This window comes from Tenrec ecaudatus, chromosome 4, assembly GCF_050624435.1.
Source record: "Tenrec ecaudatus isolate mTenEca1 chromosome 4, mTenEca1.hap1, whole genome shotgun sequence".
Lineage (NCBI taxonomy): Eukaryota > Metazoa > Chordata > Mammalia > Afrosoricida > Tenrecidae > Tenrec > Tenrec ecaudatus.
Window position 1 is genome coordinate 126,559,367 of NC_134533.1, and position 27,008 is coordinate 126,586,374.

The 27,008-nt window shown below is 42.2% G+C and overlaps 1 protein-coding gene across 4 annotated transcripts in view; it reads right to left on the bottom strand.

The window, feature by feature from the left end:
• Positions 1 to 3,933: 3,933 nt before the first annotated feature.
• EPN2 (epsin 2) overlaps positions 3,934 to 27,008 on the bottom strand; it is a 118,859-nt gene continuing 95,784 nt past the window's right edge. For all 4 annotated transcript variants that reach the window (XM_075546778.1, XM_075546777.1, XM_075546775.1 and 1 more), the window contains 4 exons: positions 12,523 to 12,699; positions 11,914 to 12,000; positions 9,944 to 10,159; positions 3,934 to 7,871 (listed from right to left, as the gene is read on the bottom strand). In XM_075546778.1, coding sequence (XP_075402893.1) covers positions 7,573 to 7,871; positions 9,944 to 10,159; positions 11,914 to 12,000; positions 12,523 to 12,699 — 779 coding nt within the window. In that variant the 3' untranslated portion in view covers positions 3,934 to 7,572. The remainder of the gene's footprint in view (positions 7,872 to 9,943; positions 10,160 to 11,913; positions 12,001 to 12,522; positions 12,700 to 27,008) is intronic.

The window sequence follows — 27,008 nt, forward strand, 5'->3', positions numbered from 1 at the left end:
CCCTGGTCACTCTGATGGGAGTGTCAGCTTTGGTCAGCCATATCCCAGTGCAAAGCTGGATTTCCCCCTTAACCCAAAGCTTTATATCTAGCAGACACTCGAGGGGACAGTAGAAAACCTGTCTGGCTGGGCTCCAACTCACTGAAATACTGTGGGAACAAGCCTATTGTGCCCTTGATCTCACTTAGTTGTCAGCAGCCACCAGAAGCATTGTGATCTAGACTTCCACTCAGCTCACTTAACATACTTAGATTTGTTCTGCCCTCAATCTTGGGAGGGGAAATTTCCCTTGACCTTGCAGACCTTACTGAGCCCTGTAGCCTGCTTACAAATAGTTCTTCCTCTTGTATCCTGTGTACCCAGGCTCAGATGTATGCTCTTTGTCTCTTACTAACATTTTAAGCATGGCTCCTCCCCCACCCCCTTCAGCTCCTTATAGCTAGGCTATACCACTGAATCCTGGTCACAGGTACTGGGCTGCCTCATGCCCCATCTTTACCTCTGACTACTGGCTACATCACTGTCCACTTGGCCTCCACCCCTTAACAGCTACCCACTTCTGTGTTCAGACTCATTTCTAGTTGACAGTTGCCTCCAAAATCTAGACTTGGGCATCCCCAAACAGATCATCACCTCCCCACACTGGGCTCTTCATTCTGGGTGCCCTCTCCACACTTCACTGTCCCTTTCAAAAAGCCAAGACACCAACCATCTAACTTTCCTTTTACTGACCACCAGTCCTTTTCTCCCTGCCCAGTTTGAAGTATCTGGTCACCATTTACATGCATTGATTCATAGACTCTTGTACTCTTCCCCAGCCCCATATTCACCTGGCAAAACACAATAAGGTGTCCGCTCTATAGGTAATCCCACTGCCCTAGTACATGCTGCCACTCCCGACCCCACCCTCTTTGAGCAATTGCTTCCAAATCACTTAGTTTTTCAGAACTTCAGTACTACCCTTACTACCCTTGACTTCCTCCCTGCAGCTAGGAAACAGGAACTATTGAAAAAGTTCCTCATGTCAGTACCACATTAGGCAGGACTGTTTATTTCTGATCCTGCATAAGGCAGTCCCCCTACCCCTCTGGTTTCTCAAGGATAGGATATGCATTTCTCAAGCATGTCTTTCCCCCTCTGCAGGCGGCTCATTCAGGTATGGTGGGCATGCTCTAACAAACAAAACTCCAGTAGCTCTAGATCAGCAGTTTTCAACACGAGGGTGGTGACCCCAATGGGGGCCAAACGACCCCTTCACAGGGGTCACCAAATCCGTAACAGTAGCAAAATTACAGTTATGAAGTAGCCACAAAAATAATTCATGGTTGGGGGTCACCATATGAGGAACTGTATTAAAGGGTTGTGGCATTAGGAAGGTTGAGAACCACTGCTCTAGAAAATACTCCATTTCTTGGTCAACCCTTATTGTGGAATTTGAGGTGCCTCTTCCATTCGTTTCCTTCTACCTGCTAACAGCTATAGAGGTCGCTATGAATTGGAATCAACTCGATGTCAGTTTTGAGACAAACCAGCAGTCCCCCAACCCTCCCTTGAACCCTTATCCTATCCTTCATTCACAGGTTTGAGTGAAGTCACATCCACTACTGACTGCAGCTTAGTGAGTCACCCCTTCACGTTGCTTCAACAATTTATTTTAAAACTTTTCAGCAGCCACACAGGTACTATCTTGAGCCTACCATTATATTTTTACTATACTCCCCCCCCCCATCTAATTACTTATCTTTCCCACACTCCATTGTTCCATCCTATTTTTTTGTGCATTTCAAAACAAATGGTAGGCGTGAGTATATTACCCTCAGAATATTTCAGTGTGCTAATCATTAACTAGAGTTTAGTCTTTGTTTTCCATTAAGCTTTCTTCCGAGTAACATTGACATACATAATTGAAATGCACAATCTTAGGCAGACATTGCTAGTTTGGACCAAGGCATACCTAACCTCTAACAAGGCCCAAAGCAATGCTATAGTTAGGAACTTTTGAGGTTGAAGCCTGTGTATGTGCCTGGTTAAGTGAGGAGAAAGGTGGATATAGTGACCATTTAATGAACAGGTAAGGTGTGTGGCATAGGTCACTTCCCAGGTCATCAATATGTACGGTGAAACTGTATGTTCACCAAAACATTTCATTCTCCACCTGGAAGTACAGTAAGACTACTTGTATCATGGGATCTATGTGAGTAGTTCTGGTCAAAGAAATTAAGGGTGAAAATATATTCTAGATGTGACTCATTAAAAAGCTCACACAAAAGGTCCTTATTTTTCCACTCATACTGTGGGGCTAGATATTGATAGGATAGGTTTATGGATCATAAAGGAGAAGCCTAGATTACTGAGTAACTTCTTGGATGGGTGCTGCCAGGTATATCCCTATGAGACATCTGTGAGAAAATTCCGTGTGTAGTCACAATGAATCTGGGGCTTATTTGTTCCTATATAGCCGATTCTATTTCTATTCTGCTCTATGGGCACCTGTTGCTATGGAATGGATTTTGAAAATGGGTGATTTGAAGTGTCAAAGCACAACTGGCTCCATAGAGTTTCCAATACTGGTTTTTTCAGTAGATCACCAGATCTTCTTGAGATATCTTGAGGTGTGTTAACCATTTGTACCACCCAGAGACTGATAATGGAAATTGCTATCAGGCGTACTTATGTTTCTGCAGTTAGATAGCAGGGAAAAAGTAGACTAGGCTGACCCATGTATAAAATATTAGATAAAATCACCTGTGTTAACTTGGGAGACAGCTTATGTGCCTATCCAGACAACAGCTATCAGGTGAAAGGATGATAGGATGTTAATGCTGTGTGTTGGCTGTTGTTGGCTGCATTTGGAAAGCTATTGCAGAAAGCAGAATGAAACACAAGAATCAAGAATTTTCTGATATCCAAAGTTTAAACGGAAGACTGATTCTCGAACTCAGAACAGGAATAGAGAAAATTAAACAATGTTTTAACAATAAAAGTCTGGTAAAAATATTTGAGCAACCTAACTAACTCGGCCTTAAGGAGGCCACTGCTCCAGATGTCCTTGGGATTAAGGAAGTAAAGCAGGCTTACATCTAGGAAGACAACCTAGTGATGTACTTCAAAAATTCTGCCACTGAAAACCCCAAGAGCATAGTTCAATTCTTAATACACATGGTGTCAACCATAAATTAGAATGGACTTGATAGCAACTTGTTTGTTTCATGTCCAGGACGTATTTTGTGTGTGTGTGTTTTCAATTACCTATTGCAGTTTGACAAAGTGCCCCAAAGCTTTGTCTCATGATTCTAGGGTGACTAGGCTCAGCTGGATGATATTGTGCCACATGGTGTTCACTGGGGCTACATTAGTCTGTGTCGTTTGGGATGTGCCATGGCTGGCAGTTATCTGAGAACCTGTCTGGAATTGCTGACAAGAGCATTTTATTCTCTGTATGGCCTCTCCAGGTGCCCAGGCTTTTTATACCATGACATCTGGGTGCCTAGTGGGAGCACCCCAAGAAAAGCAGCCCCAGGTTGCAAGGGTTTTCTAAGCTTCTGCTTGCTAATGTTTCAATGGTGTACTCTAGTCCCAGGCACACAAGCTGAGGAATCTATGGGGCCCAAGGAAAGTGCTCTAAGACCTACCTTCACTGTGACCATGGGACATATAAAAAGATGAACTGTCCCCCAGAAGAGGAGTCTGGGGCAGTGAGAAAAGTGTTTAAGTGATCCCCCAAAGGAAACAAAGTAACACCCCAGCACATCATTGGGACCTTTTCCATGTAGCCAAACACCAGCACTGCTTTTGTACATGGAGTCTGTTGTGTGGCTGCCCGTCCTGCTTCATGACTTACTGGGGACAGAGATAAGGTGACTTTGAAGTATATAGGCAGTACTAGCCAGGGGTGGGGTGGGAGCAGACAGTGTACCCCTTAGAAATAATGTGACACGAGTTAGCCGCAGAGATTGGGGTGGGGGTTGGGAGGGCTGTGCTTAGGACATATCCTTTTGGGGAGGGCATATGAGCTTCATGGCATAGTGAGGAGTAGAGGAATGAAAAAAAATATTTGGCAGTGAGAGGCTGATCATGTGCTGACCACTTATCTCCACTTCCCCTCTTTGTGCTTTAATGGTGCCTCTGGACCAGTCCTGGTACTAGAGTATGGTGGAAGAAATGCACCCCCTTCCAGGCCTGGCCCAGAAATTTCTCTACACCCAACCCTTCATGCCCTTACACAGCCATCTTCAGAGCCACTTGCTAAAGATGGCAGTCACAAGATAAAGGCAGCCTAGTCCCTGAGCCTCTGTGCCTAGAAGACTGCTCCTTAGGCAATGGGCCTAGTGAGTCCACCAAAATATGGAGGCTGGCCACCACAGGAGGACCACCCCTCCTTTTCTCTCCTTTCCAAGTCAGCAATTTATCTATTTCTTGTCTCTGAATGGACACTAGGAGCTGAGATTGGGGGTTTATAAGAGGTAAGTTGTAGAGCTAGCCCAGGAGTGGTGCTGGCTGCTTAGCAGAGGGCCCACACTCAGGATTCTCCTGGCCTCCAGCCATCCCTCCATCTACCTCATCCTGTCTGTGCCTCTTGGGTTAACTTCAACCAGCCCGCCACCTCCTAGCTCTGTCTAGAAAGTTTCTGTCCCTCACCTGTCACAGATCTGTCCCTTTGTCGGTCAGGAGCCAGTGGCTCATGATAGTCACACATTCCTTCTGTAAGTGGTAGGCTACGGGTTCTTTATAAAGTATCAAGTCAACACAAGCTCAAAGCCAGCTACTCATCCTAGTACTGAGGGTCCTATGGGGGGAGGTCAGATGCTCACAGGCATCACTCCCTGAGGGCGATCAGTTGCGGACTGCAGTAGGCCCCACTCCCTGCTGTTAAAGACAATGGATGCCTGCAGTCATCTATTTGGTTCCAGTAGGTGGGGTTTACACCCTACTGATAATGGTTCCTATGGAGATCCAGAGAACAGGTCAAGCAAGGTTAAGCTGCCATCCTAAACCTAGGATCTGCCCTTCTTGTCACAAGTATATGCCCAATCCCTCCTCTTCCTATTGCGTGTATGTCCCTAGACCACCCCCTCTCATTACTGTATTACCTATAGGACAGCTCCTTCCTGTGACATATATCCTCACCTGTAATTGGGGGGCTTGCATGTCCCCAGAGAATATAAAAAGCCTGGGCTAGCATTAAACTCTCTCTCCCTCCACTTGGACCATCAAGTGGGGCTGAGGTGAACATGCTATCATGAATCGTGTCTGACTCCATTTATTTCAATATTTCTCTTCTATCTCTCATGCTCTCTATAACTCTACTATGAGCTTTATTTGTTATCGCTGAACAATTGCACCTACCGGACCCATATTGATGTGTTAGGGGCTGGCTTCCCCTGACAGGGGCCCATGGGGATCCTCCCACTACGCTCATCGGGAACATACATCAGCTATGTACACTCATGATCAGTGTAGTGAGGATAGAGACAGTGTACTTCTGGACCTGGTACAGAAGACAGGTGAACAGTAGTAGCAGTAATAGATGAAAATTAAGATGTTGGGGCCTCTGAGCCCTGTCAGATTCTTGTTACCATGGAATTGTTAACCTAAGTAGTCAGGTTAGGCTTGCCAGTCTATAAGGCTAGCCTAAGTCCCATACTACTTGGGTAAAGATATCTTCTCAGGGAATCTACCTCATACCCTACTGTGCCCCAATCTTTCCAGGCAGGAGGAGACCAGATGCTCTATTCTTGAACAAAACCAGATAGGCAGAATACCAGAAGCCCTACCACCTTAGGCCAGCCCTGGATTTGCTTAGGAATTCTAGGCAATGTGACCTGGTAGAGTTTACAGAGTGGCTCTGGTCAGCATGTGATGGGTGGAAAGAACCCCAAAGAGAACTAACATAATGCCTGCCTTACGAGGGTAAAGATTTGCTTGATAAAGCACATCTGAATCAGGGCCCAGAGACCATTTTGAAGTTCACCTGTGACCCACACTGAGGGTCAGACTATCTCAGAGGGTAAAGAGAGGTCTGCCTCTTCCTCAAGGGGGAGGGACTAAACTGGGGAGAAGCAGGCCTCCTTTTATCATTAATGACTGAAGAATGTCTTTATATTGACTGGGGAATAGGGGTAGGGGCATGGATGAGGAAGGTAAGAAGCTATAAGAGGGAGATGATGGTGCTTTTTAAAACATCTACCCAGTTTGGGAATCCATTTTCCTTCCTCTCCAGAGTAAGAGATAACATTATTTTTAAGTAAACAACATGTATTAGGAATGGATAAATGGGAGGATCAGGGCCTGCCTGGTCCTTCAAACCTGTCTCCGCCTGGGGGAGAGTGTTTAGCCTGAGCATCAAGCAACACATTGGGCTAAAGAGGTTGCAATTTCAGATTCCACGGTAAACAAAAATCCTCGTTAATCTGTGCATGGCTTTAATTTTAAAAAATTAGTTGATAAAAACTGGTAGATCACATTCATACATTAGATTTTTTTTCTCTTCCAGATATTGGCAGGTCAGTAAGAAAAGTAGCCTCTCTGTCAAGACCTAGCCACAAAGGCTAAAAGTTTATCTATTTGGTAATTCACCACAAGGAGTTAACGAAAAGGCAACTAGAATCCAGTTTTTGTTTTTGCTGTTGTTTGGTTTTTTTCAAATAAACATTATCTTTTGTATGTAATCAAATTCATTTTTCCCTTATAAAGTCAGAAAAAATTTCTTTAGTTTTTCCCAACCCCAAATATCTCCTTTTAAATTTTTCTTAGAGTTAAAACCATAAATAAAAGGATTTAAACTACTAAAATGACACATGCCCAATATCTTAATTCAGCCAGACCTGATAAATTCTATCAAAACTAGACAATTAAATAAGAACCACACTATAAAAATATTAGCCAAAAAATGATTATTAGATAATTCTGCAATCTCAAATATGAAACTGTACTAAACAAAACATGTGCAAATGTATGCAAGCGTATAGCCACACAGCAGGGTTATGCTCAGGTTAGTTTTAAAACTTGCTCTAGTGGATTTAATCAGAGTTGTCCCACAATGATTGTGCTTAATTTGAACTCACAAATGAGTTAAATAATGTAAAATATGCACAACCACTCCTAAGATTCCTTGTCTGCAGACAGGCAAGAGGCTCCCTCCAACATATGCCCAGCCCGCCTGGGCAGAGATGAGGCCAGAGCCTGGGTCCTGTGGCAGGAAAGGTCCAAGAGTTGCTCAGTAACACTGACAACTTTACTCCTCCTGAGAGGCCCTCAAAGAGTCCAGCATATACATCCCTAGTGGTATCAGAGTAGGTGCTTGGGAGAAGGCAGCAAGAGCTGAATCAAGCTGGTCCTCCCCTGACTGAGCAGACTGCAGCCTACAAGAGCACTGAGGCCCCATGGGTTGTGTGAAGCTCCAGTGACTGAAACTTGAGAGAGCTGGGTTGCAAGGGCAGTTCTCTGGCATCCAGAGCTAGGATGTCCTGATCTTTCAGAGCTCATAGACAGTCCATGGAGCACAAGGTCCTCATCCACACCTTTGGGCACAGAAGTTTCAAGCACCACTCCAGGCAGTCCTACATCTGTGCACTAGAGAAGGAAAGGGTTGGTTGTACCAGAAGCTGGGGTTGCAGCTGATGGAGAGATGCCTGCATTGCCCACCACATTCATTGCTGCAGAGCCCAGTGGGGTCAGTGAGGAACCACTGCTGCTCAGAGTTGAGGGTGGAGCTGCAGGGACCATGGTATTTGCCAGGGGATCCACAGCTGGGCTGGGCCCAAAAGATGTACTGGGCCCTGGGACAGGACTTCCTCGAAGCTGATTCAATGTCAGTGGCTGGGGCTGATTCACCTGGAAAGGGTTGATGGGAGCTGAGGCTGTAGCTAGACCTGGAGAGAAAGCACAACAGGCAGAACTGTTATGACAACATGTTCCCAAAACTGTGAGAAGCAGAGGGCCACCCACCCCAGCACAGACACCACTGTTTGGTCCTTGCAGGGTTTTCAGTGGTGCTAAGCCCAGGCCACATGCTTACAACCACCTGCATAAAACGTGAAGCCCCACTGGGATGAGAAGATATGGCTGTGTGGAGTCCCTGACTTGCTGTGACCACATTCCACATCAATGGTTGCATAGTCCCTCTAGCAACCAAATAGCTACAGATGGTGCCTACTAGTGCTTCTGGGCCCTGGGACCAAGAGGGCATGTGAAATAAGAGTGGAGCTATATGTGGGAATCTTGCAGGCCTAGGGACCCTACAATAAAGACCTAAGAGTGCCTTGTCTAACCACAATTTCTAAACTATGTCTTACCTCAGAAAGCTTTTCCTCCTTTTAGCTAAAACATCTACTGATACGCTTCCAAAAAACACAGAGCTGCCAGTACTGCTCAGCTTATGCAGATAAGTACCTAAGAATGCTGCCAATGTAACCCACAGCAAGGATGAGGCTCTAGCTCTCAAAGGTACCCTAACAAAGTAACCATCCATTAGAGCAGTAACTTGCTGGAAAGCTTCTAGGCAAAAATGATCAGTACCAGGACTGCCAATCTGACTGTGAGTCCACAGCTGACTGTGCATGCCTGTGTAGCCTGGGCAATCCAGTGGCCCCAAAGATATGGCAGCACTGTCATGGCGCTAGCTGTGATCACAGGGACCAGAGGCTATTTGCAAACTGAAAAGCCACTTACAGCCCTGATAGTGCTCATGGAGAATCCCAGGCAGACTGGTGATGAACCTCTCAATGAGTTGTTGGGAAAAGGAGGCAGGGGCCACACTGGGGCAAGGACAGGCTCAATACTAGCTTGGGGCCCTGGGTTTCAATCTAGCTTCACCCCAGGAAGAGTTCCAAGGAGAAAAGGACCACTGTGTCCCTGGCATGGGAACAGCCACTCTGCTCTGCTCCAGTTTTGAAGCCTTAAAGTGCCAACCTTCACCTGATGCCACTAGTCATCATCCTCTGTCAGGATGCACACCCCCAGCTGTTCAGAGCCTATTTTCCTAGGCCAGAAGCCCTGCTAGCATAGTGGGTTGCATGTTGGACTGCTAACTGTAAGGTCAGTAGCATGAACCCACCAACCTTTCTGTGGGAGAAAGGTAAGGCTTTCTGTTCCCATAAAGATTTCTGAAACCCAAGGGGTAATTCCAGTGTGTTTAATAGTATTGCTGGGAGTTGGAATCCACTGGATGATAGGTGAATTTGGTTTGGGTTGGTTTTCTCCATGATGCACATATTGCACGGCTGTCCCATGTTCTGAGATCCAGGCCCTGTGGACGAATCTGTGTAGAGCAGGGAGGGTTTTCCAAGTATGAGTCATCTGATCTGAGTGGGAGGGAGGACCTCCTAGACAAAGAAAACAGTATGCATACATATAAGGAAGACACAGTCGGTTTGGGGAATGTTAAGGGGCTCCTTGTGGCTGAGATAAAAATGTCAGGGCAGTCAGTGGCCTCACACTAAATGAAGAGGTTAGGGCACACCCTGCCACCAACAGAGCTCTGGAAGGAGTAAAGCAGAGCTTTAGACTGAACTGGAGGGGGAAAGTGGGGCTCCAGGAGAAGGGTGGATGCTTGGTTCTTGTGAAAGAGCTTGTGTTGTCAGGCTCAATTAACTTTCCCCCTACAAAGTGTGGACATGGACAACAAACAAAAAAAGGTTCTCCCCGCCTCCAATATTCATCTTTCTTCTAGCTTGCTCAGAGATGTCGCTTGAGTCCCCATGTCAGGCTCTAAGCTCAAGGGAACTCTCAACTGAGAGAAAGGGTGCTTCTGCTCATACCTTCCCCTTAACTCAGAGCTTCCTCCTACCCTCATGATGTTGGGCCCATCCTGGCAGCTCCATTCCTTCCCAGCTGTGAGGCTGCTCCCTCAGCACACCAGGAGGACCTCTGAGGAACTCATCCGAGAGAGGAGAGGATGTTAGGAATAAGGCAGAAGTCAAAGAACCCCTGGGAGAGTGCATACCTGGTGCCAGGAAGGGGTTGAGGGACTGGGCTGGTAGGGTGGGCTTGGTCACCAGTGAATCTAAGTTCACCAGGGCTGCATTGGTGCCCAAGAAGGACTCAGGAGTTTTCTGGGCACTGCTGGTCTTACTCGAGGCAATGGTCCAGGACTGAGAGTCGAAAGGGTCAGGGCTTATGGTTCTGTTGTTTAGGGATGGTAGAGAAGCCGTGGACTCAGCTGCAAGACAAGAAAGGACATACAAACACACTGAGCTAGAGAATGAGAGTTTAGAACGTGAGGCATCACATTCACACCCCACATGCATCCCAAGCCGCATACAACAGCCTTCTAACCTACAGCTCCACAGGAGCCCCATGTGGATGTGCAAGAGATGGGAATGTTCATTGCAGGGCTGATCCTATAATCCCAAAGAGAAGACAAAGCCACTGGCCTTGAGGTGGGTTAAAGAACCAGACACCAAGCAGCCCGTAAGACTATAGCTCCCAAGGAGATTAATGATGAGGAAAGTACACTGTATTAAATGAATTTATAAGAGAATAGTATAGTACAATCCTCCAAAAACATGAAGATATTTTTGTTTGGTGGCCAGGCATGGGCAATTTATATATTTTTTTATGTTTGCATTTTACATATTTTCTACAATGAACATTGGTTTCTTGATAATAAAAAAGCAAATTATTTTTTAAGTCAGCCAACAGAGGGTATGCTGAGATAGGTCTGCAGGAATATGACTGCTTTGGTAGAATGCAACATGATAATGGGCATAGAGATCCTTAAAAATGTCATACTCCACTCAGTAATCACATTTCTAGGAATCTAGCCTAAGGAAATAATGTAAAATGTACACAGGATGCTCACCATAGCATTATTTACATTAGCACTATCTGAACTCAACCGAAACTGTCCTCCAAAAAATCACCACCTGAGTCCTTCTGCGTTAAACAAAGTGGCATTAAGTAAACACAGAGACTGTTTAGGTCGTAGGATTATAGAGGAGTTTCCATTTCTTCCTCAAACTTTAATATATTTTCCAAATTTCCCACAATAAGAATATATCTATAATTGTGGAGCCACATTACAAACCGCAGAAAGGTGTTCTTGCAGCGATGGCTGAGCACCCTTCCCGAAGAAGTATGAAAGGCAAGCAAGGACAGTTAGGTTCTACTTGAGCCTATGAGGGAGACACATGGAATTTTACTGCTGTTTTTCGTTTTGTTTTTAATGTGGCAAAAGAAAACCTCCCCCCAAACAATACATTCTCCAAGCTTTCTCTGGCTTGCTGGCAGAGAACCCCTCACTCCGACCTCCACCTTGGGCTAGACGAGGCATGATCTGGGGCCTGGCAGCTCATACCTGAAACCAGGACTGGCTAGGTCTGTGGCTGCAGCGGGGGAGTCTAAAGAGAAGGGTGAGGAAGAGGAAGACAGGGGTAAGGAAGTAGGATGGTGGCGGGGAGAGTGGTGAAAGGGAGGAGAAAGGAAAGAGTTGCTGTGTGCAGCTCGAGGGGTGGTTCTGCGACCACCGCTGGAATGGTTAGAGGCCGCAGTGGTCCCCAGAGCCACAACAGAACACATGTAAAAGACATCCTTGGCCTCTCCAGGTTCATCTCCACCACCACCACCACCACCCGGCCTTTAGCTCAGCACCCCCATCCCAATGGCACCCACAGGAGAAAGGAAATAGGGAGTTGGGAGGCGAATGTCTGACCCTGGTATGCCACACCAGGAGGCATCTATCTAAGTCACAAGATACAGGTGGCTGGAACAGGAAGCATGGGCCCAACAGAAAAACTGAAAGAAAACTCCAACACAAATTTATTATTTATGTGAATCTTGCAACAAGCTTATGGCTCCCAAGATGAGAACCCAGAGGCAGTATAAGAAGCTGAAATAAAAATTAAAACAAAAACAATAAAAAACAGAAGCTGAAATAAACAGAACATTATGAAAATCACTATCATCTTTACATACCTGTTTTTTTTGAAGTTCGGAGGTTGTCAAATTCAGAGAAGTCATCTTTATTTGTACCATTCAGATTACTGAAGAGATCAAAGAACCCTAGCAGACATGAAAGGCAGTGATGGAGTATGTCAGGTTGCTTCTGTGCTTCAGTGTCCCAGTCCACACAGTCATGGTTGGGCTGACAGGAGGCCTTTGCCCCATTGGAGTGAACAGGGAGGTACATTTCCACCCCCACCTATGAGAAGAACTCTAGGGGAGCAGAGGGCATCTAAAGGCTGGGAGAACCAGGAAAGCCAGGCTGGAGACGTAGCTTCAGAACATAATATAGGGCACATCCCACCACTGCTTCTACCAAGCCCTTAAACTGACGAAGTACAAATGGTAGAGGTATACATCTGAGCTGGGCCCAGAGCTTGGATTAGCGTCTGTGGTAAGTTCCCTGAACCCAGCTTACTCTGGACTCTTGGGTGTGATGGCAGGCCTGAAGGCTATAGTAGTACGGCCCAGCACAGCCTGCTCTCCCACACCACCCAAGAACATTCCCAGGCGGGCTTGTGACTTTTTGCTAGCTTACATGACCAGGCATCTACACTTGGGCACTTGGAGTTAGTATCTTACCAGAGGCAGACATTTGCTTGGCAGCTGAAGATGTATCCCAGTTGTCAGAGGTTCTTATCCTGGCACTCAGGGCTGGCTGCTGTGGAATCACCCACGGGTCTGAGTCCTTGGAGACTGGATGTGTGCTGGCTCCAGTGGGCAGTCCCCATGGATCGACAGATGCCCCTGGCTTGGCACCTGTGGAGAGGCCAAGGGCTCAGAGGGGCCCCTAGAACATTCCAGGCAGATTAGGTGAGTGAAGGGAGAGATTGCTGTGAGCCCTACAGGAGTGCTAGGCAGAGCTAGGGCCCAAAGCTGGACAGTGAGAGAGCCTCAGCCACAAGACAGTGTGGGTTAGCCTCCCTGGTGAGGGGCCAGAAAGGATATGGCTTCATGGAGGACCTTCTCAAGCCTTGTGTCCTCGGAATGAGATCTCACTCCAGTGGGACCCAGTGGAGTATCTGAAGTAGGCTCTTCCCATCTGGAAGAACAAGGCCACCCATGCTACACTTCCTGGAAAAAAACAAACAAACCCCTGAGTGACTTCTCTTTCTGAAATGCATGTGAAGAAAAGATGTGAGTCCTTTATAAGGAAATGGCAACAGGACAAAAAACCTGTGTACTTACTACCCAGTTTACACTACATAACACATTCAAACAATAAGCTACAAAATCTATTTAGAGGGACACAGAGGGCGTTTTTCTCTTAAAGAACCAGAGAGAACACCTAAATTCATATACTGCACTATGGATGAATCTTGCAGTTGTGGGATGCTGTGACTTTAGATCGGTAGAAATCTACCTGTGCCGCTGCTGCGCTTGCAACAAGCACCTCTGGCCTACCCACAGAAGTCTGGAAACACTGGAGGCCCTGCTGCCCATGGGGGCCTCTCTTGGGGTGCCTCTGCCCCCCCCCCCCCCACTTCTGTCTTAGTCATTCCCTTCTTTCCCCCGCAGGTAACAGAGTACATGGTTACTTGAATGTACTTTCGGAGCTTTTCGTATCAAATGAAACACCATGCCTTGTCCTTTACTCCACCTTTTACTTCGGAAACTTATCATTGTGATGAGTAGTTGACATTTACACATTTTTACTGCTGAATAATACTCAACTAAAAAATATCACAATTAATTACTCTTTTGCAGGACACTAACCCCCTGCTTACTTCATAAACGGTGGACGTGCACACACTTGTACCCATGCTCTCATGTGCGCGCTCACAGGAATTGCTGGGTCTGCAACATCTTCACTTCTATCAAGTAATGCCAGCGTGAGTTTCAAAGTGCTTGCACCAACGTAACACTCCTACGACAGTGGAGGAGCTCCAAACAACAGAAGAAACCCACTGCCTCACAGTTGATTCTGACTCGGGGATCCAACAGAAAAGAGTAAAACTGCCCTATATCCTACCATTTCCAGGCTGTAAATCTTCACAGAAGCAAACTGCCACATCTTTCTACCACAGAACAGTCGGTAAGTTCCAACTGTTCTGTGTATCCAGTGTATTTTCTCACAGTCACATGATTCCTCTCCTACAGTGCCGAGTGGAGTCTTTTATCCACTGTTGAGATTTGTTTATCTTTTGATTGACTTGTGTTAAGGAACCTTGTAGTAGTGGTTACATATGGCCTATTAACCACATGGTCAGTAGTTTGAAACCACCAATTACTCTGTAGGAGAAAAACAGGAAGTTTCTGTACCTATACACAGTTAAACAGGCTTGGAAATCCACAGGGCAGTTCTAACCTATCTTATAAGGTTACTATGCGTTGCAGTGAGGTTTTAGAGAGGTTCTTTACATATTCTGGATAGTAAGTCTTTCGTGGTGTTACAAATATCTTCTCTCAATCTGGAGCCTCACTTTTTTAAACTCCCATGGTGCCTTGAAATGCAAAATTTCTTACCTTGAATGTAAGTAAAATTTATCAATTATTTTCCTTTGTAATCTGTGCTTTCTGCCCTTCCTTTCTGGCCTTCAAATTATTACTCTTTTGTAACTTCATAAGCTTTATAATTTTGCCTTTCACATTCAGATGTATCATCCATTAGGAACTGATTTACTTATATGGTATAAAATAAGTATCCAATCCCACGTAAATAGCTAATTATCCCAGTACCGTGTACTAAGGAGTTCAGTCTTTCCCACTGAACTGAAGGACCACTCTGCCTAAATTACATGTTCATGAGATTTTGTTTTACTGGGCTATCACAATGATTCATTTATCTGCTCCCACCCCTGAGCTTTCTTATCTAAGCTTACAAATATCATAATAAAGATTAATTCTTGATATATAAAACAACCATTCTTGTTTATCACAAGTATCATGACTATTACTAGTACTTTGCTCTTTCATATTCATTTTTCTAGTATTAAGTTATGTAAAACAAAAACAATCAAACACCCTGTAGGGATTTTGACACCATTGAATCTCCTACCAATTTTGAAAGAATTATTGTTATAGTAAGAAGACTTCCAACTTGTTATAGCAATTTATTTAAGTCTTCTTTAATGTTTTAGTGAAATTGTAGTTGTAGTCTTCTTATAAGGGATTTATACAACTTTTGAAAGTTTATTGCTGGAACCTTGGTATTTTTTTATTACTGTTACATGTATCTTGTTACAATTTTATTTTTTCTATTATTTATTTTACTTTTAATGTGATTGGGTGAAAGTTTCTACAGCAAATTGGTTTATCATTCAATAGTTCATACACATTTTGATTTGCGACATTACAATTTTCACAATGAAACAACACCCTTTCTACTTTCTCCATATTCATCATTCCCATTCATTCTTAATTCCTATCCCTTCCTGCCTTCTGAGCTTTGTCCCTGGGCAAGTACTATGTATCTCATATAATTGATTGTCCTAAGGAGAGTATTATTGTTATAACAGAGTGTATAATTAGTGTATCCTTTGTGTTATTGTTCACTTTATAGTTCTATCATCTGGCTGAAAGTAGAGTTTCATTCCAGGCCTCAAGGGTACTCATGGGCTACTCATGTCTTAGAGGTTCCACCAGTCTTTACATGACCAGTAAACTTTTCTTATTATTATCTTTTTAAAAATTATTTTATTGGGGGTTCGTACAACTCTCATCACAATCCATACATGCATCCCTTGTGTCAAGCACATTTGTACACTTGTTGCCATCATCATTCTCAAAACATTTGCTTTCTGCTTGAGCCCTTGGTATCAGCTCCTCATTTCCCCCCCTCCCTCCTCCCTCATGAACCCTTGATAATTTATAAATTGTTATTATTTTGTCATATCTTACACAGTGCGATGTCTCCCTTCACCCACTTTTCTGTTGTCCATCCCCTGGGGCCTTTTTTCTTATTATTTTGAGTTTTGGTCCACATTTTTCTCACACGCTATCCAGAACCTCATGTTAGGATCCCATTCATAGAGTGGTCCATAGTGGTAGCAAGATTACCATCTACTTTTTTGATCTCAGGATCACTGAAGTATGGTTCATCAGTCCACTGGATGATGAACAAACTGTTATGGTTAATCAGTTCACTGGATGATGAACAAACTGTTTCCTTGCATCTTTCACTAGTTGCAACTTTAATGGCAGCTCACAAGTTTTAAGACTGCAGCCGCTACTCACCAAAGTAGGATACAGAACATTGTCTTTGTGAACCAAGTTATGTCAATTGACCTTGCTGTTTCTTGAGACTATGGCCCTGAACCCCAAGGCCCAGTAATTCATTCCCACGTGCTTGTTTCTGACTAAGAAGTTATTATAATTTAGCTAGTTATTATAATTTAACCAGGCAGTGGGGTTTTTTTAGTGCTCTATTTTCTTTTTTTTATTTTCAAGGATATATTTATAGCATATTTAAAGACATATGTTAAAATATCAGTCAAACCTATACTAGTATAATCATGGCTCATGCACTTTCCCACCCTTGCTTAGTTTAATTATCTATGTCCCCTCTTGTAGATTACTGTTATTATTGATAAGAGAAGATTGGGTATATAATACTATTTACCTTTACTGCCTTTAATTCTTGTGCTACTCCCAATGTCTTCATCCACTACTTGTCTGTCAGTTTGTCGTACTGTGGTGGCATATGTGTTGCTGTGTTGCTGTAAGCTATGTCACTGGTATTTCAAATGCCAGCAGGGTCACCCATAGTGAACAGGTTTCAGCGGAGCTTCCAGACTAAGAACAGACAACAAAGAAGGACTCAGCTCCCCACTTCAAAGGAAAGAGCTGGTGAAAACATTATGCATAGCTTTGAAACATTGTCAGGTATGGAAAGCCTAAAGAATGTAAGCAGAACATTGTTGGAGATCGTGCCAGACGATAAACCCCACAGGTCTGAGGGCACTCAAATTGTGACTGAGGAGGAGCTGATTTCTCTGAGTAGAGTAGGCCATGGTGATGTGAGTCGAGTAAATAAAGTCTGTAGGACTGGAGCCTTGAGGATCTTCATGTGTTTTATTAATTATGCAAAGGCAATAAACTGTGGACCATAATAAACTAAGGATAACTTTGAGAAGAATAGCAATTTCAGAACACTTCATTGTACTCATGATGAACTTGTACATAGAATAAGAGGCAGTTGTGTGAACAGAACAAGGGAGTACTGCATGGTTCAAAATCAGGAAAGATATTGTCAAGATTGTATCCTCTCACCATATTTGTTCAATCTGTATACTGAAAAATAATCAGAGAAGCTGGCTTATATGAGGAAGAATGTGATATCACGATTGGAAGAAGGCTTCTTAACCTTCAATAGGCAGATGACACCATTTTGCTTGCTGAAAATAAGAAGGACTTGAAGCACTTGCTGATGAAGATCAAGGATAGCAGCCTTCAGTATGAATTATGACTCAATGTAAAGAAGACCAAATTCCTCACAACAACTAGCCCGTTAGGTAACATCTTGATAAATGGAGAAAAGTTGGAAGTTGTCAAGGATTTTGTCTTGCTGGGATCCACACTCAATGCTCATGGAAGCAGCAGTCAAGAAATCAAAAGACGAGTTGCTGCATAAGAACCTTTTAGAGTATTGAAAAGCAAGGATGATAATTGGAGGAGGGAGGTGTGCTTCATCCAACCCATGATATTTTCCATTGCCTTATTTGCATGGGAAAGTTGGACACTCAATAAGGAAAACCGAAGAAGAACTAAAGCATTTGAATTGTGGTGCTGGAGAAGAATATTCAAAGTACTATGGACTGCTAAAAGGACAAACCAGTCTGTCTTGGAAGAAGTATGGCCAGAGTGCTCCTTAGAGGCAAGGATGGCAAGGCTTTGGACATTTTCAGGAGAGACCATCCCCTGGAGAAAGACATCATGCTTGGTAAAGTGGAAGGAGGGCAAAAAAGATAAAAGCCCTCAATAAGATGGACTGACACTGTGGCAGCAATACTGAGCTCAGGCATAGGAAAAATTGTGAGGATGGTGGACTGTGCAGTGTTTAGTTCTGTCGTGCATAAGGTTGCTATGGGTCTAAATGACTCGATGGCACCTACCAACAACAAAAAACAAGTGTCTTTGTCCGAATGATTTTGTGCTGACCTCTCCCTTATTGTATCCTGCTTTTTCCATTCACCCAAATTTACATGAGGGGCCAAAATATATATAAAGTTCATTGGAAAATCCCACTATCTTTTCATTCTTTTTTCCTCTTGAACTTTTAAAGGCCCCTTGTGTGTCTCCACTATAGTTACAGATTTATCCTCCCTCCATAACTTTCAAAGAATATTTCTTTCGGTGAATAAAATTTTTCTATACTTTTTATTGGAAGAAGTACGGGCAGTTCAAAACTACCAGCCACTCTTGAATGAGAGAGACTGTCTGTGTCTATACAGATTTACTCTTGGAAACCCTACATAGTGCCATTAAGAGTCACAACAGACTTGATGACCGTCAGTTTGCGTTTTTTACGGATAGTGAATGCAAGAATTGCCTTCGTGTGTTTGTTGGCTGCCTGTCTTCTTTGATGATGTTGTCTGTTCATGTCCACTGAGTCTTTTAATATTGGATTGTTTTTGTTTCTGCAATGCTGATATGAATTTTATAGATTAATCCTTTGTCACTGCCAATCCTCCCCCCCCAAGTTTAAAGGTTCTCTTTACTCTTATATAATGTTTTCTTATGGAAATAAATGTGTCATTTACAGGAGGTTCAAGTTGTCTAATTTGTCTTCTGCTGTTTGTATTTTCAATTATGTTAGTTAGTTATTCGGGACCCTAAGTTTGTTCCATCTATTCACCAGTTTACAAAGTTTTAAGTTTTTACATTCAGGTCTTTAATGAATCCTGAGTTCATTTTTAAATATGAGGATATGGATCCTGCTTAATGTTTCTGCAAATACATAACTGTTTGCTGCTGGTACCATTTATTAAAGAGATTCTCTCGTCTCTAATGTGTTTGATCTTTTTTTTCCCCCCCAAAGATTAGCAGTTCATTGGTGGATGGATTTACTTCTGGGTTCTTAATTCTGTTCAATTTGTCTATGTGTCTGTCACTATAGCAAAAATCAGGCTGATTTGATCATTATGGCTCTTATTTTGTTGTTCTTTAGTAGTGCTTTATCTGAGGTCTCACTCTTTTCCATATAAAGATGAGTAGCTTTTTCCATCTCTTTTAGAGGATGACACTGGAGTCTAGAAATGAATTGTATTATATCTAAAGCTCTCTTTGAGTAGTAATGAAATTATTCATAGTATTTACTCTTCCTATCCATGGACATGGTACAACGATCCATTTATATAGATTTATTGTAGTAGTATCTTTTAGTTTTCTTTGTATAGGTAGCTTGTTTCTGTGATTGGATTTATTCCCAAGTACTTCACGTTTTCCTGGTTGTTTGTAATACTGTATTCTTGATTTCCTTTTCAGAGTTCTCTGTGTTAATGTAGAGAAGTTTGATCCTCCTGCTCCCAGATTTTAAATTGAGAATTGGGTTGTTGTTGCTAGGTGTCTTTGAGTCAGTTCCAACCCACAGTGACCCTGTGCATAACAGAACAAACAACTGCCTGGACCTGCACCATCCTTACAACTGAGCCTGAGCTCATTGTTGCAGCCATGGTGTCAATCCATCTCATTGAGGGCCTTCCACATTTTTGCTGCACCTCTACTTTACCAAACGTCCTTCTCAAGGGACCAGTCTCTCCTGACAACATGTCCAAAGTATTTAAAATGAAGTTTTCCCACCCTTGCCCCTAAGGAGCACTCTGAATTCAAAGAGGGTTTACATATCAGATCATCGTTTTTGCATTCTACAACTTATCAACAACCCTCTCAATGGCTTGCCCTGTCCTGCAAACTTTTTCCCATCTCCCTCTATATTAATTTCACTTTCACCAAAATTAACAACTGTCTATCCTCTAGTCTATTGCTCCCCCCTCCTTCTTTTCTTCCCCATCTCACTTATGGTGATCATCAGTTTCTTTTGATATAAAAACCTTTGTCTTAGTTTTTTTATAACAGTGCTTTCATATGATATTCGCACTTCTGTGTTTGATTATTTTCCCTCAGTATAATGTCCTCCAAATCCACCCACATCATAAAGTATTTCATGGGTTTAGCATTATTCTTTAGTGATGCATCATAGTCTGCTGTATGTACTAGGATTTATTTATCCTTCGTCCACCAATGGACATTTAGGTTGCTTCTACCTTCTTGCTACTGTGAATAGTGCTGCAATAAACATGGGTTCATTTGTTCATGCTATACTCTTTATTTTTGCAAGGTACATACCAAATAGCACTATTGCTGGGTCATATGATAATTCCAGTATGAATTTGTGGTGGTTACATATTTTCATGTCAACTTGATTAATCAGTGTAGGGGTAGAGTCTAGCTTGTCAATCAGGTCACAACCTGCTGATGCGTCCTTGTGGGTGTGGCCTTCTTATGAGGATTCTGGGAACTTCTCTCTCTTCCTGGAAGTGGACCATACACACTCCCTCTCTGCCTTCTTTTTCCTGTTGACAAGCCATGTGGAGTCACACGGAGACCTGCGAGGAGTCTCTCTCTGCTTCACCTTCCTGTTGAAGAGCCACACTCAAAGAGCTGGAGCAGTCATGTGGAGACCTGTGCCAGTGCTGAGATGCTTCCACCAGCACTGGATTCACAAGACTTTGCACCTACCAGCCTTGATCTTCCTGCATTTTGCATCATTGCATGTGACTGCATGAGTCTGGAGAAGGATTTATGGACTAGTATTGAACTTATGGGCAAATATCATACTTATGGACTTGATCTGGACTGGGCTGGGATGTTTTCTTAATATACAATTGCTGCTGTTTGATATCAAGCTCTTTCTTATACATATATGTGTCCCTGGATTTGTTTCTCTAGTCAACCCAGCCTAATACACAATTCTTTGAGGAAGCACCACATCACTTTTCATAGTGACTATACTATTTTATAGTCCCACTAGCAGTGTATGAGGGTTCTAATCTCTCCACATCCCTTCCAGTACTTGTTTTCTATTTTGAACTTTGCTATCAATTTGGGGGTGCGGATGGGGGGGTGTCTCATCATTGTTTGGGTTTCCATCTCTCAGATGGCTAGCAATAGAGAATATTTGTCATGTGTGTTGGTCTCCTGCATGTCTTCTTTGGTCAACTATCTGTCCATTTTTCAATTGGGCTATTGTCTTTTTCTTGTTGAGGTGCTGAAATTTTCTATAAATCTTAGAGATTAGTTCCTGAGTATGACTGATTTTTGTTTGCTGATTTTGAACTCTGCCACTTTGCTGAACCCTTGTATTGGTTTCGTAGTTTTCTTGTTGCATTTCTGGTATTATCTATGTATATGATCAAAGTATCTGTTTGTAAAGGTAGTTTTACTGCTTCTTTGCCAATCGGGATGCCCTTAATTTCTCTTTCTTGAATTCTGCTCTGGCTAGGACTTTCAATGCAATCTTGAATAGGAATAGTGATAATATACATCCTTGTTTATGTCTGCTGTCCTATCTGCGTGGCAATGTTTCATCCTTTCAACCACTCTCCAATGAGAATAATGTTGAATATAGTTAATAATGAAACTTTCTACTCCAAAAAAGAGTCACACACTTGGAAATCCACAGGGCCGTTCTACCCTGCCTTGTTGGGTTTCTATGAATTGGAACTGACTGGATGGCAATAAGTGATAATCATGCTGAGGAATTTCCTTTGTAATCTTACTTTGATGGCAGTATCAGTGATGCTTTTTTCATAGAATGAGTTCAGGAGTATTTAATCCATTTCCTCATTCTGGAATAATTTGAGTAGAATTAGTATCTGCTCTCTGGTTGGTATAATTTGGCAATGAAGCCATCTGGGCCTTAACTTTTTATTAACTGAAAGTTTTTTTGGTTGTTTTTTTTTTTACATTTTATTAGGGGCTCATACAATTCTTATCACAATCCATAAATATACATACATCAATTGTATAAAGTACATCCATACATTCTTTGCCCTAATCATTTTCAAAGCATTTGCTCTCCACTTAAGCCCTTTGCATCAGGTCCTCTTTTTTTGGTCCCCTCCCTCCCCACTTCCCCCTGCCTCATGAGCCCTTGATAATCTATAGATTGTTATTTTGTCATATCTTGCCCTATCCGGAGTCTCCCTTCCCCCCTTTCTCTGCCGTCCTTCTTCCAGGGAGGAGGTCACATGTGGATCCTTGTAATCGGTTCCCCCTTTCCAACCCACTCACCCTCTACTCTCCCAGTATCGCTCCTCACACCCCTGGTCCTGAAGGTATCATCCACCCTGGATTCCCTGTGCCTCCAGCTCCCATATGCACCAGTGTACAACCTCTGCCCTATCCAGTCCTGCAAGGTAGAATTCGGATCATGGTAGTTGGGGGGAGGAAGCATCCAGGATCTGGGAGAAAGCTGTGTTCTTCATCGGTACTACATCGCACCCTGACTGACCCATCTCCTCTCCTAAACCCCTCTGTGAGGGGATCTCCAGTGGCTGACAAATGGGCTTTGGGTCTTCACTCTGCACTTCCCCCTTCATTCACTATGGTATATATACATATATATATATATATATATTTTGCACGATGCCTTATACCTGGTCCCTTTGGCACCTCGTGATCGCACAGACTGCTGTGCTTCTTCCATGTGGGCTTTGTTGCTTCTGAGCTAGATGGCCGCTTGTTCACCTTCAAGCCTTTAAGACCCCAGACACTATCTCTTTTGATAGCTGGGCACCATCAGCTTTCTTCGCCACATTTGCTTATGCACCCGTTTGTCTTCGGCGATCGTATCATGGAGTTGTGCACCCAATGATATGATTTTGTGTTCTTTGATGCCTGATAACTGATCCCTTCGGGACCACGTGATCACAAAGGCTGGTGTGTTCTTCCATGTGGGCTTTGTTGCTTCTGAGCTAGATGGCCGCTTGTTTATCTTCAAGCCTTCAAGACCCCAGACACTATCTCTTTTGATAGCCGGGCACCATCAGCTTTCTTCACCACATTTACTTGTTCACCTGCTTTGGCTTCAGCAGTTGTGTCGGGAGGGTGAGCATCATAGAGTGCCAATTTAATAAAAGAAAGTATTCATGCATTGAGGGAGTGCTTGAGTAGAGGCCCAAGGTCCTTCCGCCACCTTAATACTAAACCTATAAATATAGACACATAGATCTATTTCCCCATCCTCATAAATATATTAGCATGTACATGTCTTTGTCTAGACCTCTATAAATGCCCTTTGACTCCTAACTCTTTCCTCCATCTCCCTTGACATTCCTCCTGCCCTACTACCATGCTCCGAAAGTTTTTTTTCCTTTTCTTTTTTTACATTTTATTAGGGACTCATACAACTCTTAACACAATCCATACATATACATACATCAATTGTATAAAGCACATCCTTACATTCCCTGCCCCAATCATTCTCAAAGCATTTGCTCTCCACTTAAACCCTTTGCATCAGGTCCTCTTTTTTTTTTCCCCTCCCTCCCCGCTCCCCCCTCCCTCATGTGCCCTTTGTAATTTAGACATCATTATTTTGTCACATCTTGCTCTATCTGCTCCGAAATTTTTAATGGCCTGTTCACTTTTTCTTTCTGATAGGTGTTCAAAATTTCTACCTCACATTGTCTAAGATTGGATTTTTTAAAACCTCACTGACATGAAGTTGATTTTAACTCACAGCGACCCTATAGGAAAGACAGAACTGCCCTTGTGGGTTTCCAAGACCCCCTTTACATCCTTCTCCCAGAGAGTGGCTGGTGGTTTCAAACATAACACACAACCATTATACCAGCTTGGACTACTAGTATATTTCTAGAAAATTTTCAAGTTTTTTAGAGTACAGTTCTTCATAGTATTGGTATAATAATATTTATTTCGGTTAGTTCTGTTGACATATCACTTATCTCTTATTTCCACGTTAGCCCAGTAATTTTAAAGTAGGATGTTACTCAGTTTCAATATGTTTGAATTTTCCCCTAACCTTCCTCTTAATGAGTTCTAATTTTATAGCATTGTGATCTGAGAAGATGGTTGGTAGTATCCATGTTTTTAATTTTACTGAGGCTAGTTTTGTGGTCTAAAATTTAAGGGTAAGTCAAAAAAATAAGATGTCAGACAGTGCTAGATATGACAAAATAATAATTTCTAAATTATCAAGGGTTCATGAGGAAGGGGTAGCGGGGAGGGAGGGGGAAACATGAAGAGCTGATGCCAGGGGCTTAAGAGGAGAGCAAATGTTTGAGGATGATGAGGCAATGAATGTACAAATGTGCTTTACACAACTGATGTATGTATGGATTGTGATAAGAGTTGTATGAGCCCCTAAAAATGATAAAAAGATAAAAAAAAGTTTAAAAAATACTGCTTCAATATCACACAAACCTTTATTAAATTATATCAAAATGTGAAGCTATTGTTTTTCAATATAGACTGCATTTAGCTCTATACATGTCTTGAAAGCACTGTTTCCATCTCTCTAACCCAGTGGTTCTCAACCTGTGTTGCAACCCTTTTGGGGGTTTAATGGCCCTTTCTCTGGGGTTGCCTGATGCATAACAGTAGCAAAAGTACAGTTATGAAATAACAATGAAAATAATTTTATGGTTGAGGGGGAGTCACCACAACATGAGGATCTGTATGAAAGGGTTGCAACATTAAGAAGATTGAGAACCACTGCTCTAACCTGTCTCTGAAGAATTATACACTCTTTTGTATACACCATGTTAAAAAGGCTACTTTAGCTTTAGCAAGGGACTCAAATCATATTCCCTTTAAACATTTTTTTTTTCCTTCCAGTTTGGGGAACAAAAAGGCTGAAGGGAGAAGAGCAGAGCTATAGGTGGATGGAGTAAAACTTCCCAACAAAATTACTATTGGACAGCCGTTGCTATCCTCATTAACAGGGGCTTTGTTGTGATGGAGGGAAAAAATTCCTCAGGAAAACTTCCTAGCTTTCCGCTCCTACCACCCCCCCACCCCCGATAGATAGTTTTCAATTTTCTTAAGCCTTTATAATAAGCCCCTTAATATGATTGTCCTGTGTCCTTTGAGGAGATTACAAAGATCACTCCACTGGAATCCCTTTACTATACTCACTATAACTTTTCCCCTTGAATTTAACAGGCTCAGTAGATCCCCACAGAAGCCAGTTTTGATTGGACCTTTTTTTTTTTTTGGTGAAGGCACCCTAAGGAGACTTAGACAAATCTACTTATTACTTGTCTTTTTTGAAGACAGGTGTATTACTTGAGAATTTGTTTGCAGCAACCCACTAATCACAAAGAGAAACATGTGTAAACAGTTTGTTTGGAATAGATCCATGTAAGTTTGAACTTGACGCCTAGTTATTAGTAGTATTTTACTTAGCGTATATACTCATGTATAAGCCAAACGTGTATAATCACATTTTTAATGCCGTTTTTGTGGTAAAATTAGCTGCCTCGGCTGATATTCGGGTCAGCTTATACTCGAGTCTATGCAGTAAATATGGTACCCTTCTATGGTCTATTCTGGAGAATGTTCTATGTTCACTGGAAAAGAATGAATATTATGCTATTGTTGAATAGTGTCTACATATATATCTGTTAGGTCAAACTGGGTAACTGTATTATTTAGATCACTATATTAAAATTTCCACCTATTATTGTAAAGTTGTAGATTTCTCTTTTTATTTCTGTGTTTTGGAGCTTTTCATTGGACACCTAAATATTTACTATTATTCTGTTCTCTTGCTGGATTGACCTTTAAGCCATTACATACTGTCCTTCCCTTTGTCTTCTACAATGTTTTGTCTTAATGTTTGTATATTCAGAAGTTAATATTGCTAATTCTGTGTTTTGGTTGCCATTTACTTGATACATGTTTTCTCAGCACTTAATTTTTAGATTTTGCCTCTTTAGCTAAAGTGTGTGTCTTATAGACAGTACTTTAATAGATACCATTTTCTTATATTCAGTATAGTGATCAATAGGTATCAGTTTGGTACTGTCATGTGCAGCGCTTTTATTCTTCTGTGTTGATTTGTTTCATATCTTCTGTTAATTGATCCTATTATTGTTTTCTTTGCTACTTTTGTATTAGAATTTATGAATACTTAGTGATTTTCCTTTTTATATTGGTGAGATTTCATTTTTTGAGCTACCCTGTTATTATTATATTCCCAAATTTAAAACAGTCATTCAATCTTCATATTGTCTTGACATCCTTTCCATCTGGAAGTTCTACAATTACATGACTTAGTCCCTTTTTTCATATTGCAGTTGTCTCAGGCTCCTTATTTTCAGTGTTAGGTGTACTTTTATTTTTGGTACTTTTATATCTCCATGTATCTGTCAGTTTGTTGCACAGTGATGGTTCTCATGTTGCTGTGTTACTGGAAGCTATGCAACTAGCATTTCACGTATCATTAGGGTCACCATGGTGACCAGCTTTCAGTGGCACTTCTAGAATAAGAACAGAGTAGGAAGAAGAAATAGGTGGTCCACTTATAAAAATTAGCCACTGAAAATCTGATAAACAGTAGTGGGATATTGTCTGATTCGTGTCAGAAGACTTCTCGACTTGGAAAGCACTCAAAATAATGCTGAGAATAAACAGCCTTCTCAATACAGAGTCGACATTAGTGACTTGGATAGATTTTCATTTGCTGATGGAGCATGACTCAAAATGAGAAGAAACAGCTATAAACATCCATTAATAACTAGAACATAAAATGTACAGAGCATGAAACTGGAAAATTGAAAGTTGTGAAAAATAAAATGAAGCTCCTAAAGATCAATATCCTAGGCATTAGTGAGCTAATATGCATTGGCATTGGTCATTTTGAATTGAAAAATCATATGGTTTAATATAACAGGAATAAAAAATACAAGAGAAAAGGCATTGCATTACTCATCAAATAGAACATATCATGACCTATATGGAAGAACAATGCAGTATGAGATAGGATACTATTGAAATATCTACAAGGAAAGCCAGTTAATACAACTATTATTCAAATTTATATACCAGTTACTAAAAGCAGAGATCCAGAACATTAATAATTCTACCAACTTTTTATTCTG